Here is a 15,976-nt window from a genome sequence, read left to right as displayed (position 1 = left end):
ATGTTCAAAAGTCTGAGTTATACAAGTACTTAGAAGAACCAATTCTTTCAACCCTGTCAGCCTAAGATGAATTGAACTTTGATATATTGGTTTGGTGGAAGATGAATGACCCCAAGTACCCAACTTTGGCAAAGATAGCAAGAGATGTGTTGGCTGTTCCAGTGACCAGTGTGGCATCAGAGTCCATGTTCAGCGATGGTGGAAGGGTTCTAACATGACACAAAACTTCATTAGCTCCAGATTTGGTCTAAGCATTGCTATGCTTAAGTGATTGGCTGCCAGACTTCTTTGATGAAGGTAAATCTTCTTTTCTTTTCCTTAGTTCTTTTCCTTTGCTTTGCTTAACCGGTAATCCTCCAGAGCTTCTGAAGTATTATAGATATTTATATGGGTTTAACCTTAAGTTAATTACTGATTCATGGATACAAGGAAAATGTGTGTTTTTTAATGCTGGCATTGATTGTTTATCTATTAGCACTAGAGTCTAAAAACTTAGTCAATTGAATCTTCGAATATATGCAAACCCTTGTCCAAGGTTAAGGGAGGGTACAAAGAATGATCACAATAGAAATGTCGTCACTTGAATGTTTTTTTAATGCTTCCATTGTTTGTTTCTCAAATAGCACAAATATGTAGTCATTTGAATCTTAAAAGATGCACAAACCCTTGTCGAAGGTTAAGCCATAGTACCAGAAATGAGCACAAAATGATTGTCCTGATTCTGTGGCTGAATAGATGTGTTTAGCTGCCTCTTATACAGTCTCATATTTAATGTGGTACGTTCATTAAGTTACATCAGGCGTCATATACTGTAGGTGTAGATTAGGCTATCAAAATATTCCAGTTTCAATTTGATAAGTAGAAACTGCACAGTGTTAGATGATAGGACAAGTACCCATTCAACAAGCTACTCTATAACTTGAAATTTTTACGCATCATCTCACTTCGACAAAACTATTAAATCATATTCATGAATGAACTAAATAACTGCTTGTGAAATATTTTTTTGTTTCTTGAATTTTCTTATCAAGTGATTCTGTGTGAATGCAGATATGGAAATCGTGGACTGAGTTGATGCAATGATGCAACATACCAGGCAGCCACGCAAGTTTACACTACTCACTAGCGTGTTGACATTGTTACTTTGCTACTTGTTAGCCTCTGTTAGACATTATTTTTTTTCTTTTTTGGCTTTGTTGTAGCCTGTTGTGTACTTTCTTTTGCATACACCAGACTGGGAGTAAACTCTAAACATTGTGCTTGTGTGGGTTTGTACTTTCCACTGAACATTTTGAACTCAAAAAGACAAAGACTCTGTTTTTTTTCAAGTTTTTAGTTTTTTTCCTAGTTACCGAATTTTATCGGAAAAAAATCCGATATCCGATAACTTAACCTTAACCTTATCGAATTGAAATTTTTGGTATCCGCCGGATATTTTCAGATATCGGATATCTGATAATCCTTAACCTTAACCTTATCGGTACTGCCAATATCCGGCGTATATTTATCCGTTGCCACCCCTATTCAGCACCAATTTACCGTCCAAACACTCAGCTTGCAGGGAGGGAAGAATACATGGAGGCCATAAAACCCGAAGACTGAAAAGTTGGAACTGGAGGCCCGTGCTAAGGTTGGAATATCGGGCCTACGCACCAGATATCCCGCCAGGTAAAGAAGGGTGAACAGAATAGATAGATTGGCTGGGAGAGCGTAGGGATACGACGAAGAAGAAGCCGCGCGCCATCACCATGGCTGCAAACGCAACCCACCAATTTCTCAAAATTCTATCTTCTAAAGCCCTAAACCCTACATTATCATCACCATTGACTCAAATTCGAAAATTCCCAATTTCTCAAAACCCCAGAAACTATACTTCAGTTTTACAAGCTGCTGTAAACGATAATGTTGGTAGTAGTAGTGGAGGTAGATCTGGAGGTCTTTCATCACCTCCTCCTCCTCCCCCTCCCGTTAATGAAATATCTGAGAGAATTGATATTAATCCTCCTAAAGGAACTAGAGATTTTCCTCCTGATGAAATGCGACTTCGGACTTGGCTTTTTCAGAATTTCAGAGAGGTTAGTCAATGATTTTATATATTTTTTTTTATTTCGAAATTCACTTCAATTAATGATTCTTCTGGTAATTTATAGGTTTCTCGATTGTTTGGGTTTGAAGAGATTGATTTTCCTGTACTTGAATCTGAAGCTCTCTATATAAGAAAAGCTGGGGAAGAAATTAGAGACCAGGTAAACAAAAATAGAACAAAAACCTAATTGCCCCCATTTCAAGGGAACACTAGATGGACTGATTAATTGGTTTGTTCTTATTTTGTGGGAAATAGTTATATAGTTTTGAGGATAGAGGAGGTCGTCGTGTTGCACTGAGGCCCGAGCTTACTCCTTCATTGGCAAGACTTGTGCTACAGAAAGGGTATTACTGAAACTCAGCTCTTCTATTTTGCCAGCATTTTTGTTGTTGTCGCCAAATGTCATTGAGAAATCTGGTATTTGTACTGCGACTGGGAATAACTGGATTGGATACACTAGTATGGGCCTTATGAAATCCATCAAATCAGAAGTGCTTTCATCGTCAAATTTAAAATGCACTGTGAACTGTTATAACATGAACTGGAATTGGTTTTGTAATGTTTGATTTCATTTTGTATGCTAGTTCTGGTTTAAACATATCTTTGTTGAGTGGATAGATGAGCTAACTGTGGGTAGTGGTTTATTCATTTATGTTGTGTTTCTCCTGATTTTTCGTCCAGGTACAGATCAGATTGCAGAATTTGATGTCAGTTGTTTTTCTGTTCAGAAAATCTTCCCCACTTCCATTCAAATGGTTCGCAATAGGACAGTGTTGGCGTTACGAGCGTATGACTAGGGGACGTCGTCGTGAGCATTACCAGTGGAATATGGATATTATTGGTGTTTCTGGAGTTGCGGTATGCTGCACTTTCTCAAAACCTCTAATCATCTAATGTCCTGTGCTTCAGCAGCACTTGCTGAAGCACATAAAGGGGTCCTAACTAAATATTTTGAATGCTCAGTTTTTTTATTCCTTCCAGTTGGCATATTGGTCTATCTGTAACCTTTGTATTTGTCTTTTTTGTTTATAGGCTGAAGCAGAGCTCATTTCTTCAATGGTCACTTTCTTTAAACGATTGGGGATCACATCAGTAGATGTTGGCTTTAAAGTTTCCAGTCGAAAGGTGTAAGCTTCTTGCTCAATAGTTAGAGCTAGGGTCCTCATTATTTTGTTCGAGTTTGAATTATAACTGAAATTGGGCACCTATGTAACTGCATTAGGTTATAAAATCTTGGTGAAAAGAATAGGGTTTCTGATTACTTCTATTAAATGGTTGAATCAGTACTGATCCACACAAAATTGTAATCTTAAGCTTTGTGGTGAAGAGTTTATCTATCCTTATTATAAGACATGTCTATCACAGTGTCAGTTTTACATGAAAAAACCCATCCATGCAAAATAAACACATGGTTTGTTGAGGTACTTCGGTGATTAAGGTTAGTGTGTATAAAGGTTTAGATGGGTTTGGCGCAACCGTACATCGGTTTGTTGGCTTTTTTATGATTCACTTGGATGTATGCTGCGCGTTTCGTATCTTACCTCTTCTATTTCACAGGTTCTACAAGAAGTGCTTCATAGTTATTCTATACCAGAAAATTTATTTGGCAAAGTTTGCATCACCATTGACAAGGTTAGTTTGGTCAAATTTTTGCCAGTTAGCAATAATATGTTGCTGTCTCTTCCTTTCTTTCTTTATGGAATCACCTTTTTTGGTAAGAGTTTCTTATTTCAAATTTTGAGCAGTTGGAGAAGATTCCTATCGACGAGATTAAAAAAGACCTTAAGTTAGTTGGAATGACAGATGAAGCTATTGAAGAGCTACTTCAAGTTCTGTCTGTAAAGTCATTGTCTGAACTGGAAGGTTAGATTTTATAAACTATTGAATCATGTATAGGAATTTCACTTATATTTTCTAGGTTACCTTATTTTTTGCATTCTGTTATGGTTAAGCTCAACTTGCCATTTTAGTCCCTTATACATGAAGTCCATTCACCGGGGAAAGGTAACTAAAATTTCATTTTAAAACTACTTCTGCAATTGTTCTGTATATGCAGAGATACTTGGATCTTCAGGGGATGCTATTGCTGAATTGAAACAACTCTTTTCACTTGCTGATAAATTTGGTTACTCTGATTGGATTCAGCTTGACGCATCTGTTGTCCGAGGACTTGCTTACTACACTGGAATCGTGTTTGAGGTTTTAATAAATCCCTTTGTTGTAAATTTGTTGACGTTGTCTGTTGAGCGACACATGCAATTCATACTTGCAAAACTAGTTCAGAATAGTTTTAAGGTTTTTGATTAGGATGGCCATCTATATGTTATTATCATCACTAGGAATTGATGGATAATACGGCATGGCTTAAGGGTTGTTATGGAACATTAACAGTTAAACTAGCCAGCAGTTAAACTAGCTAGCTTTTCTACTCGGATTCTGTTAAGTTATCATTGCCCTTCAAGCCCTTGAGTTATTTTTTGACTCATCACTCATGCTTCTTGAACCATAGATATCTGCTGCTACATTACTTCTTAAGTTTTAGTCATATGGTCACATCAATTAATAGAAAATCTCAAAGTAGATATGTGAAAGATTTTCACTACATACCTAGTTTGTCCTTGATGCTCTGATCTTGATCAAATTTCATATTGGTTTATTTTTTTCTCAAAATGGAACGCATGAAGAACACTTCTCTTTTGGCTTGTGACCATCAATTTATTTATACAGGGATTTGATAGAAAAGGGAAGCTGAGAGCGATTTGTGGTGGTGGACGATATGATCGCCTGATGTCTACATTTGGAGGTGATGATGTTCCAGCCTGCGGGTTTGGATTTGGAGATGCTGTCATTATGGAAGTAAGACTACTCATCTCTCTTATCCTAATGTCTCACCTGCGTTTCAATTGTGGAAGAAGCTAATTATCATGTTTAGAAGTAAGAACACAAGTTATTACATCCAATTGAGGAGAGAAGGCTATAGTATCAAAATATAAATACCACAGAGAATATATACTGTCAGTTTGTTTATGTGATCATTCTGGTCAGTTAGAGCTAGTTTCCGTTCTCATTTGAACTTTCAAGTATTTTTTATTGATTTTGCTATTCAATCTCAAAATATAAATACCACAGAAAACACATGCTGTCAGTTTGTTTATGTGATCAATTCTGGTCAGTTAGAGCTAGTTTCCGATCTCATTTGAACTTTCAAGTTTCTTTTATTGATTTTGTTATTTAAGATTCTTTGTGGTCAATGAATTTATACATAATGTGGATTTGTTCTGGTTGTTTCAGTTGCTCAAAGAAAAGGGACTTGTACCAGAGCTAACTCCTGCTGTGGAAAACATTGTATGTGCACTAGATCAAGAACTTCAAGGAGCAGCTTCCTTCGTAGCGACCAAACTTAGAGAAAAGGGCCAAAATGTCGATCTTGTCTTGGAGAACAAACCTATGAAATGGTATTCATTCATTTTTCACCCATCACTATGCAAGTTTTGCCATATTTCTGTTAAAGTCAGTAGAATTTAATTTCTCTGTCAGTTCTCGTGTCATTTTCATGGTTATACATTTGCCACCTGCTAATTACTCCTTTTCTCTCTTTCCGTCTGTTTAGGGTGTTCAAGCGTGCAGAGAAGATTAATGCTGGAAGGTTGATCTTGATAGGGAAAAACGAATGGGAGAAGGGACTGGTTCGAGTAAAAAATCTAGCTACTTTTGAGCAATGTGATATCGAACTAGACAAATTGGAGTAATTCTCCAAAATTTTGTATATTCAATCTTATTCATATCTTGCCTACTGGTTTTCATTTTCCTGTTTATTTGTGGATCAAATTAGAAGGTTTTTAGAATTTGGTTATACTCCACGAGCAGAATGCAACCACATTTCAATCATTTTTGTAATTTTCATGTGTTTTTTCTCTCAAGATTTTTTTTTTTTGAAGAAACCATTTGTGATAACCATCTGTGAAGTCCTTGTAAAATTTAGTGGCAGAGACAGATACTATTTATGTGATAAGGAAATGTCTTATGCAAACCTCCACATCTGCATTGTGCACCATTCTGCCACTGTGATCTTGCCAACCATTACATCTCAAGCCTTTCTACCCTGTGCACGACCTCTGCCGAAATCTCCATGGATTAACTTGATTTAGAAGCACAAATCAAGTCATGATGAAAACACATTAAACAGTTCAGGACTCTCTCATTGGAAAACCACGGGTAGGTTTTATTCACCTACGTGAAGTAGGTGAAAAATGAACACGTTTAAAGAGGTAAAAAATATCTCACCTCCCGAAAAAGACCCTTAAACCAAGGGAAGATTTTTTCAAAGTTGAGTCGGTCACAGAGATACTTAAAAGCCCTTAAACCCTAGCCGCCTCATTCTTTCTCTCTGGTCATTTTCTTCTTAAACCCTGAAAAATCTTCCTCCTCTTTTTCTTCAAGTTGGATTTTGGGGTTTTACAGGTAAGATCTTTCAAATCCTTTCCTCCATGATGATATGTTCTTCTGTTTAATCTTCCTTTCATGTCCTTTCGATCCATTTTGTTTGATCTAAATAGCGATTTGATTTCTTTATGAGATTGTACATCTTTTCTGTCTGGGTTTTTGATTATAGAACAGTTATTCAAGGTTTATGAGTGTGGGTATTGTTTGATCTTGTTTAGATCTTTAGACCAACTCTAGTACTAAACCCTAACCATTGCTGGATTTATTTCTACTTTTTATAATTGTTTGATTTATTTCTTAAAACTCTAGAGGTGAAATTTCTTAAACCCTAGAGATGAAATCCTGCTTGAAAACACTATACCCTAACCACTTGTCTAGAAATACATCTGCAGTGCTTTAGATTTGTAGGGGTTTTCTGTCCTGGTGATTTTTGGTTTCCGCTTGTTGATCTAATTATCTGAAAGTTTTATGTTTGTGAAGTGTACTCTTTATGATTCAATTTTTAACAAGTTTTTATGTTTTTGTATTATATCTTGTAGAATAATACTTTTAAGTAAAGATGGCTTTTGCTAGTAAACTTGGGAGCCTTGTGAGGCAAGCAAATGGACAGGGTTCTTTGGCATCTATGTACAATGCTGTCCGGTGTATGTCAGGAGGGCCTGGAGGATCAAAGCTGTTTATTGGAGGTATGCAAGTATTTGAGAGTGATAGATTGGAGTTTGAATCCTCAAATGATATTTTTCATCTGGTTAACTCAATTTTTATTACTTCTTGTAGGCCTTTCTTATGATACCGATGACAATCAACTTAAGGCAGCATTCGACAACTTTGGTGTAGTTACCGACGGTTAGTGACTGTTATTGGTTCTTTTTATATCCTGTGTATTGGCTGTAGTGGTTTTGTCCTGTGTATGAGCACCAAGCTGTTCTTTAGGATTTCGGGGATTATAGTTTTGCCTGATCTTTGGCAAAAGAAAGGACCCAAAAAGAAATTGAATTGTTTATGCAGCGTTATGTGATCCTGAGATTTAAATGTGAAATATTGCTGAGGCTTGTGTTATCTTAAATGAAATGTTCAATACTTACTGGACCATATAATGTGCAGCTCGAGTTATCACGGACAGAGATACTGGGAGGTCAAGGGGCTTTGGATTTGTCAGCTACAGCTGTGAAGAAAATGCTAGTCAAGCTCTTACTATGGACGGTCGGGTATAAATGTGAATGGAATTAATACATTTGCAATGATTCAATTAGCTGTGGTTCATCTGTAATGATGCTAAATCGGCATTGTTGTTTGTTCAGGATCTTGGTGGAAGAAATATCCGTGTAAGCTATGCTAATGAGAGACCTCCCCGGAACTTTGGTGGTGGTGGCTATAACAATGGTGGCGGTGGCTATGGGAACAATGGTGGCGGTGGTTATGGAGGTGGCGGAAGAAATGACGGTTTCTAAACCTGCGTTCCTTTCGGCTCTGCATGTTGGTATTCTTCTTTAGCAGTAATTTGAGTGAAAAGTAGACTTATAAGTTATACTACATCAGTTGCATTCTTAAATTCTCCAATCTCTCTTTTGTAGTGGGTTGGGTGTCGTTTAGACTATTTGTTGATTGCATTTCATGCTATTTAATAATAGTCGACATACCTGTGTGATCTTTATTTTACTCTCCCCAGTTAGTTATACACTTGCGTTTTGGTTAGTCATTGAAAATAGAAATCTTTGAATTTTCATGTGGGACTGTAACTCCTGCTTGGTTGGAAGACCATATATAAGACCACAATGTTTTGACCCATGTAAGGCATAATAACACCTTATGAACACAGGAACAAAATCACAACATACCAAGTGTGATCTCTGAACTCCTTAACAGTAGGCCAATACATGGTAACACCTTTATTTTATTTTTTTGAAGCGTCTATATGGACATAAATTGTGCACTGTGCACACCTAATTGATAGTGAACTGAACCATTAATAATTTACATATATATGCGGTAGCTAAATATCTTTGTTACATGAGTAGGTTAACCGCCCTCATGTTCCAGAGATAAATGGACATGTATCTAATGTGTAAAAAATGTAAGTTAATGTTTTACATGTAGAACGCGGCTTTAACTCTCGACTCCTGTAATATTTAGGTGAATTCCTCACACATGAAAGCAATACTCACGTGTCAGGTTGCATTTGCTGCTGATCTAGTGTAGCAAATAAGCAACATAAAAATGATTTAGTTTGCACTTTACAGGCTAATGCGGTGCATGTTGTGCAACTACACATTTAGAGGTGCATGTCCTGTAACTAAAACATTTAGGTAGCGTCCCCAGTTAAATGCATGAGTTCCAAGTCTGAAATTTTAAGAATTTTGGCTTCTAAACTCACTTTTGTTACCCCTAGCAAGAATTGCTTTTCCTTGGTCCATTTTCTGGCTCCGCCACTCTGTTGCAGTTCAAAATTTTGGCCATTCATTTTAGTGTTAGACTTGCTGAAGGAACAACAGACCTCATTAGCAAAAGACAGGCACAATAGATCTAACATTAGTTCCCATATATGTTTCCCGTACTCAAGATAAATGACAACCAATTGTGCCAGCAACAACACTCCTCAACCTTATATTTAACAACTCAAAGAGCTACATGGAAACTCTTGTGTCAAAGCAGGTTTTGTTTCGATCATAGAATTCATAGAAGCCACCAACACTAACTGTTACATTTTCTCCCAACACAGATTCAGTGAGTGCTTGCTTACTTTCTCCAAGTGGGCTTTAGTGGACCTAAACTGATGGCGGATATAAAATTTTCCAAACCTAAAAAATCGTTCGGACCATGGTTTTATTTTGGGTAAAGGCATTGGAAGTAATTCTAGGTCACCCCATATCTAATTATTTATTAATACCTAATCTACCTTCTTAATTAATTTTAGGTTATGATTAGTGAATGATTTAGTTAAAAACAATTAGTGAGATTAAATTAAAAGATGGGTTTATTATTAGTTGAGTAGAATTATTGAGAGAGTAGAGTTAGAGAAGATGAAGGAGAAAAACATTGAAAATAATTTTTTTTTTCCAATTCACTAAATTTGAGTATTCAAATGATGAAACTCATATGATTCTTCATCTCCATCCTCTCCTAGAATATTTGTTAATCTTCAAAATGATCCAGATTTGAACTGGATTTTGAACAATTCGGTTACTTTATACGAAGAACAAGTAACCGAACTCATCTGAAAGTGTAGTAGGCCGTCGTGTTACTAAAGACTGAGTTCATCATTTGTAAGCCTAGTTAATAATTAGGAGAATGATTCGCGAACTCGAACGTATCACCGAATAACGTTCTATTCATCTGAACTATTCCAACTCCGAACATGGTACACGCACTATATGGGAATTCCGGATTATCAGCGAATTATTCGGATCCGCTTATTGTTCGATCAGTTAGTTCGGACAGCTGTCATACTGAGTCAATGACCAATCCAGTAGATTGGGCCCATTCGCTTCTTTTGTAGAGAAACTAAAAAGAATGTTGTCAAAGGGAATTGAACCCTTGATACCTGACTTCCAAACTAAGGCTACAACCATTAAGCTGATCAACTGTTAGTGATATATTCTAACTGTATTGGGATATATGATTGATAATAGTTGGTCAGCAGGACGGTGGTCATGGAAGTCGAAATTCGCTAAGGAGTGTGTAACAACTCACCTGCCGAATCAACTAGCCCCGAAAATGGATGGCGCTGAAGCGCGCGACCCACACCCGGCCGTCGGGGCAATCGTTAGGCCCCGATGAGTAGGCCGTCGTAAGCCTTTCAAAAAAATATATCACTAACTCTCTAATAATAGAATTTCTAGGAGTTACAGTGTTATGTTCGGTTGGTTCTCAACCAATCGAACTTTGGTGTTCGCAAACTGCATGCACTTTTGATCTAACCGAACTTTACGTAATATAAGAGTATATAAGTTTACAAAGTTCGGTTCTTTCGCAAACTTGAATCTAACAGCTAACCAACCGAACTCTGAGTTCGGTTTCTGTGATAAAATGGTGAAGTTACCGAACTTAACAAACAAAAAAAATGTGAAGTTCCAGCGTCTATTGGCTAAGTTCGGTTACTTTGTGGTTTTAAATTTTTTTGCGAACAAACCGAACTCTATTGGCTAAGTTCGGTTATTTTGGAACTCAACATAGTGGCCACAACAACACAGTTCGGTTAGACTGGATTTGTTTTTTTTTTCGGTTCTAAGGGTGTAGTTCGGTTACTTTGTAATTTTAAATTTTTTTGCGAAACAACCGAATAGAGAATTCGGTAACTTAGTTTTAAATCCAATAGAACCGAACTGTTCTTCGTGTTCTTCATTTTCAAGAAGTTCGGTTAGTAAACTAGGGTTTTTTGGAAAATCGACCTAACCGAACATGGCTCTGTAACTCCTATTAAAACCCTATTTTGATGATTTCTATTCGATTGAAGCAATTAAAATCAAATTAAAGCGAAGGGTTTGTTGGAAAATACCTCTAGAGTGGTTCCATGGGAGAATCAGGTTGCGGCTGGCGTCTTTTATACTCGATAAAATTATTATGTAACCGAACTTAATTGTGATTGCATTGATGTTGTTACATTTCTTAAATAGGCGGTGGTGGTGGTGGGAGGAGATGGTGGTGGTAATCGGTAGTTGGTGGTGGTAATAATCGAAGGTGGTGGTGGTGGTGATCGACGGTGGTGGTGAAATATTATCATTCTAAAAATCACTGTCTCCTCACACACACATCATTAACCTGAAAACTACTACCTTATGCTCTCTGGTTATAATCTAATCTGATCCATGCAAACCAACCCCTGAGTTCTAATTAAAATTGTTACCAGAGGTCACTGGGCTATCTTCTAACAGAAATTCCCGCATTGGAGAAACTTCACATTGTATCATTTTCTCTTGGCCGTTAGAGATAGATGGACAACCAACTGTACACCTAGAAAACCATTTTGCAAAAGTGTACATTGTAATACTCGATCGGATATTATTCCCAACCAATTGGCAAAGATTTAACCTGAATAAGACCTCGGGTCAGACAACATAAAAATGAAAAGCCAAACGACCTGACATCTGGTTTGGTTCCGATTCAGTCCCCGAATCACATAAACAAATTGGGTTGTTTATGTGAGCTCATAAATGTGAAACTAACCAACACATGCTCCAAACAAAAGTCCATCCTTATATTCCGCCCTTCCTCACGCTATCAAAAATGAATCTTGCAAATCAATATGTTGCAGTTCTTTGCTCCCAAATTCATTCATGCATACGCCACTTGATCACAGTCCATATAACACCTTCCAATCATACTATGCTTCTTTGAAGTTTTAATCATCATTAATGACACGAATGACTGAGATGTGTTAGGTGAGGTCATAAGATTCCCTAATTTTCTTGATTAACAAAATAATATAATGGGTTTAGTCAACTTTACCCCCATTTAATATCCCTTGTACCAGTCGGACCCTCACACCTTCAAATGGGGTTAGCAACGACTTTTTGAACAAAGTCTGGGCAAAACTAGACTGATTATTTATTCTGTGGGATTAACCATTACAGTCCCAATTAATGCTCTTAATTATCTTTCTGGTTTCAGGGACAAAACTAGTACTACATGGGATTCTATCAGTAGAAACTCACTCAGAAGTAATGGTTTTCTCATGTAGATCCAAGGTACTCCACATGTGTCGGTGACGGTGTGAACAGAGCGCATACAGTGCCAAATTTACAATAATTCTTTCTTCTTTCGGAGAAATTGTTGTATTGATTCGGGAAATCTTGAGTGATTTTGTGAAATGACTTTTAATATGGTTTTAATATTCTAAACAAACCGTGGGAAATCTTGTTGGAAAAAAAAATGCACGAAACTCTTTAGGTCGTTGGTATAATCACCCAACAACTTTATCGCTGGATTACAATGACACTGGTGACTTTGCAATTTTTCATCACGCTCATTTTTTGCATTTGGCTGTCATACTAGATCAATAATTATGTCCCAAATTTACCCAATTCCGCTAAATGATTTTCTCACAAAAGATACAAAAAACAATGTGAATATGAATGTTTGAAGTATCAAGTAAGTCTTCAATGGTTCAGTTAGTCAGACATTTTATAGTTTATTTGGCAAGACCATTTTTCGACTTCTAGAAACAAAAAGAATTAGAAGGTAACTTGGATATAGAGTCTGATAATAACTTCTAAAAGTAAAAGAGATTACTTCAATGGTTCAGTTAGTCAGACATTTTATAGTTCGATTTCTAGAAATAAAAAGAATCCGAAGGTAATTTGGGTATAGAATCTGATAATAATTTCTAAAAGTAAAAGAGATTAATTTCTTGTGAAGTAAATTATTTTTGTTTCTAATTTTTGAGATTAATCCGAAAAGATCTAAGTTCAATATTTTTCTTTTCCACCTCAGATTAAAAAAAAGTTAAAACCAAAAATAACAGATAGAACGACCACTATCCATAGATATTTACCATCATAACGATAGTTCTTGAAACCTTGATGGATATTGAAAATTTGTTGTTGTTCAAAAGGTGCTACTTGTGATAGTTTGCCAAATATCTATCTACTCCCATGAAAGCGAACAAGGCAAGAGTCCAGCTTGCAAGCCTCACACTATCCATCTTTTTCACCATAAATAGAAAAATAATTCCTTGTCCACATCCGCGGACTAGATGCAACAGCAAACAACACTGCCGACAACCGTTGCACTGGTAAGTAGTAAATATGCAAACCTAAAAGCAAACCCACACAACAACAACAACAACAACACAAACTCAAAAACAACAAACTAATGCTTGGAAATAAAGGAAAGACAAGAAGAATCATTTCTTCAATATTTTTCTTCTTTGTTTATGACTTTTCCATTTCAATAATTCGATATCGATCCAAAGGTTCGATCCGCATCCGTTTTCGCAGATTCGAAGGTACATGCAGTGTGAGAAACAACATTATTACAACAAAGATAGATCTACATTTTCTTACAAACTATCTGAATTATTTTGTGTTTCGTTTCTTTTTCTATTTCTTCTAGTATGATTTTACACTTACAAATTACAATAACGGCCTGAGTTACAGACAGATGACAACCCCACTGATTCGGATGCTGGCTCGAGTAATCCAACATATAACAGCAGGAAAGAAGCCAGAACAGATAATTGAAACTTTTAATAACAAAAGAAAAAAGTGTAATCATAATAAATAAAAACATTAAAAAAAAAGAGAAGAAGAAGAAAAGGAACCCACTTTGGGTTTCTTTTTCTTTCTTTTTTTAAGTATATATATATGATGAATTTTGATAATTGATGATTAAAACTAGTCATCAAGACTTTCCTTCTTTACCCTTGATTCAATACCAAAATAACCAACATACCATTTGACAAATTTCCTCAAACCAGCTGATAAATCAGTAGTAGGTTTATACCCAAAATCATGATAAGCTAAACTCACATTAGCATGAGTATAAGGAACATCACCGTTTCTTGGCATCTTGATCACATGTTTCTTGGCTTTAACATTCAGCAATCCTTCAAGAATTGACACCAATTTAGCTACTGAAACCGGTGATGTATTGCCCAAATTGTATACCCTTAGCTGTGCAGGACCTTTCTTCTTACCACCACTTCCTGTACTCTTTTCAGCTGTATCCAGTGCTCCTAGGCAACCTTTAACCACATCGTCGATGTACGTGAAATCACGGGCGACGTCTTTTTCATCATGGGTCTTGTAAATGTTGATTGGCTTTCCCTGTAGAATATCTTTGGTGAAGAAGAAATAAGCCATGTCTGGTCTACCCCATGGACCGTAGACAGTGAAGAAACGTAACCCGGTGAGCGAAAGACCGTAGATATGATTATAAGTATGTGCAATTTCTTCACCGGCTTTCTTAGTTGCAGCGTACAGTGATGCAGGTTGATCTGTTCTGTGAGATTCAGAAAATGGGTTTTCAGTATTCAATCCATAAACTGAACTCGACGACGCCCAGACAATCGCTGGTTGCGGATTTGCATTCTTCGCAACTTCCAATAGATTTATGTATCCTGCAATATTGGAATGCACATACGATTGCGGATTTTCCATTGCGTATCTGACACCGGCTTGTGCAGCTAAATGAAGAATATGAGTAAACGGAACGATATCAAACAATTTAGTAAGTAAATCAGCATCATTCAAATCGGCTTCCACGATGAAAACCTGATGTTTAAACAACATAGCCTGACGAGCTCGTTTCAGAGTCGGATCATAATAAGAATTGAAATTATCCAATCCTAGTACACCATCACCTCTCTTTTTCAAAGCAAGTGCACAATGAGTACCAACAAAACCAGCAGCTCCGGTGACCAAGATCGAAAACCCATTAGGCCGACGAGGCGTGGCGGAATGACGAACTTGTTTCTCCCAAGCAGCGCCACCACCACTGGTGTAGAAACTCGAAGAGAGGAAATTCGTATGGTGAAGAGGGGCATGATGGTCAGAAGAAGAAAGTGGTGGGTAATTTAGAGTGAAAAAGAAGATAAGAATCAACGCAACAAGAAGTGTTACCCTGAAGAGAAGTTTCGATGAAGCTGCTAATAGTTTCGTATGATTTACACGACGGAGATAGCTGTTGTATCGTTCTAGTTTCGTGGTTTTACTTGTATCTTCTAATGAAGATGATGCCATTGATGATTGCTTCATTTGTTTGTGGACTCTCTCCTACTTTACTCTGGTTTTTGAGGAGTGTTATTGTGAGAGTCCTGAAGAAGTGAAGGGTATGGAAGGGAGATAGATATAATGGTAGAGAGAGAGAGGTCCACACTGTTTGGTGATGAGGAGAGAGATGAAGGGTGTCGGTTGGAGACCACCGTCACTCGATATCTTTTTTTTTTTTTTTAAATTTTTCTGTAATGTACGAATTTTAATTATTGTTGGTATAGTTTTTGATTAATTTTTTTATATCAAGACGGAAAAACCTTCATTGACATGATTAAAGTAACGTTTTTCATTGCCTCAACCAATGGTGCTGGTGAAGCGTATTTACACAACTCATTAGCTTAATCACTGTGTTAATAACTTGGGTGTTTTTCTTACATATATATTCTATCCTCACTAGTTAAACTTAAATAGCTTGGATGTTTTTCTTTCCTACATCAACTGACTTGTCTGAATCAAATTCATTACATTGAACCTGGCTTATTAAATCTGAATCAGAATCAACATCTAATACATTAAATAACAAAAATTTTAATTTTTTTTTTTAATTCTCGTTCAGTATGTGTCGAACGAGTCGGGAACAAGATGGTACCTGACTAGAGTATCTCAGAATAAAATATACGAAACAACTCAAATTTCGATTCGAACATACGAAAATATACAAAACACAAATAAAATGACATGTGAATCGAACCGAATCCATTTTGGACCCCAAACCAAATCCAAGCCAATAGTTTAA

General features: G+C 36.7%; 3 protein-coding genes across 3 annotated transcripts; 2 read left to right on the top strand and 1 right to left on the bottom strand.

Moving 5' to 3' along the window:
• The first annotated feature begins 1,701 nt into the window (after positions 1-1,701).
• Positions 1,702-6,040, top strand: LOC113296681 (histidine--tRNA ligase, chloroplastic/mitochondrial-like). The gene is made up of 11 exons (XM_026544990.1): positions 1,702-2,075; positions 2,151-2,246; positions 2,342-2,430; positions 2,815-2,944; positions 3,119-3,211; positions 3,644-3,718; positions 3,832-3,949; positions 4,143-4,285; positions 4,814-4,942; positions 5,378-5,541; positions 5,697-6,040. The coding sequence occupies exons 1-11, from the start codon at positions 1,749-1,751 to the stop codon at positions 5,833-5,835; spliced, it is 1,503 nt and encodes a 500-aa protein (XP_026400775.1). The 5' UTR covers positions 1,702-1,748; the 3' UTR covers positions 5,836-6,040.
• Positions 6,041-6,407: 367 nt separating this feature from the next.
• Positions 6,408-8,223, top strand: LOC113296680 (glycine-rich RNA-binding protein 4, mitochondrial-like). Its single transcript, XM_026544989.1, has 5 exons — positions 6,408-6,547; positions 7,069-7,215; positions 7,307-7,375; positions 7,634-7,737; positions 7,831-8,223. The coding sequence occupies exons 2-5, from the start codon at positions 7,089-7,091 to the stop codon at positions 7,978-7,980; spliced, it is 450 nt and encodes a 149-aa protein (XP_026400774.1). The 5' UTR covers positions 6,408-6,547; positions 7,069-7,088; the 3' UTR covers positions 7,981-8,223.
• Positions 8,224-13,484: 5,261 nt separating this feature from the next.
• Positions 13,485-15,293, bottom strand: LOC113296678 (UDP-glucuronate 4-epimerase 6-like). Its single transcript, XM_026544988.1, has one exon. It carries the CDS (start codon positions 15,220-15,222, stop codon positions 13,861-13,863), a length of 1,362 nt encoding a protein of 453 aa, XP_026400773.1. The 5' UTR covers positions 15,223-15,293; the 3' UTR covers positions 13,485-13,860.
• Positions 15,294-15,976: the final 683 nt, after the last annotated feature.

This window comes from Papaver somniferum, chromosome 7 (assembly GCF_003573695.1).
Source record: "Papaver somniferum cultivar HN1 chromosome 7, ASM357369v1, whole genome shotgun sequence".
NCBI lineage: Eukaryota > Viridiplantae > Streptophyta > Magnoliopsida > Ranunculales > Papaveraceae > Papaver > Papaver somniferum.
The sequence above is the reverse complement of the archived record's forward strand: the minus strand, read 5'-3'. Positions and strand labels throughout refer to the sequence as shown.

Bases quoted from the DNA above. Each gene is read 5' to 3' on its own strand.
- LOC113296681 (XM_026544990.1), top strand. From the start codon at position 1,749: ATGGCTGCAAACGCAACCCACCAATTTCTCAAAATTCTATCTTCTAAA. The intron at 2,247-2,341 runs GTAAACAAAAAT...TGTGGGAAATAG, and splicing joins GGGAAGAAATTAGAGACCAG to TTATATAGTTTTGAGGATAG. The intron at 3,212-3,643 runs GTGTAAGCTTCT...TCTATTTCACAG, and splicing joins TTAAAGTTTCCAGTCGAAAG to GTTCTACAAGAAGTGCTTCA.
- LOC113296680 (XM_026544989.1), top strand. From the start codon at position 7,089: ATGGCTTTTGCTAGTAAACTTGGGAGCCTTGTGAGGCAAGCAAATGGA. The intron at 7,216-7,306 runs GTATGCAAGTAT...TACTTCTTGTAG, and splicing joins ATCAAAGCTGTTTATTGGAG to GCCTTTCTTATGATACCGAT. The intron at 7,738-7,830 runs GTATAAATGTGA...TTGTTTGTTCAG, and splicing joins CTCTTACTATGGACGGTCGG to GATCTTGGTGGAAGAAATAT.
- LOC113296678 (XM_026544988.1), bottom strand. From the start codon at position 15,222: ATGAAGCAATCATCAATGGCATCATCTTCATTAGAAGATACAAGTAAA.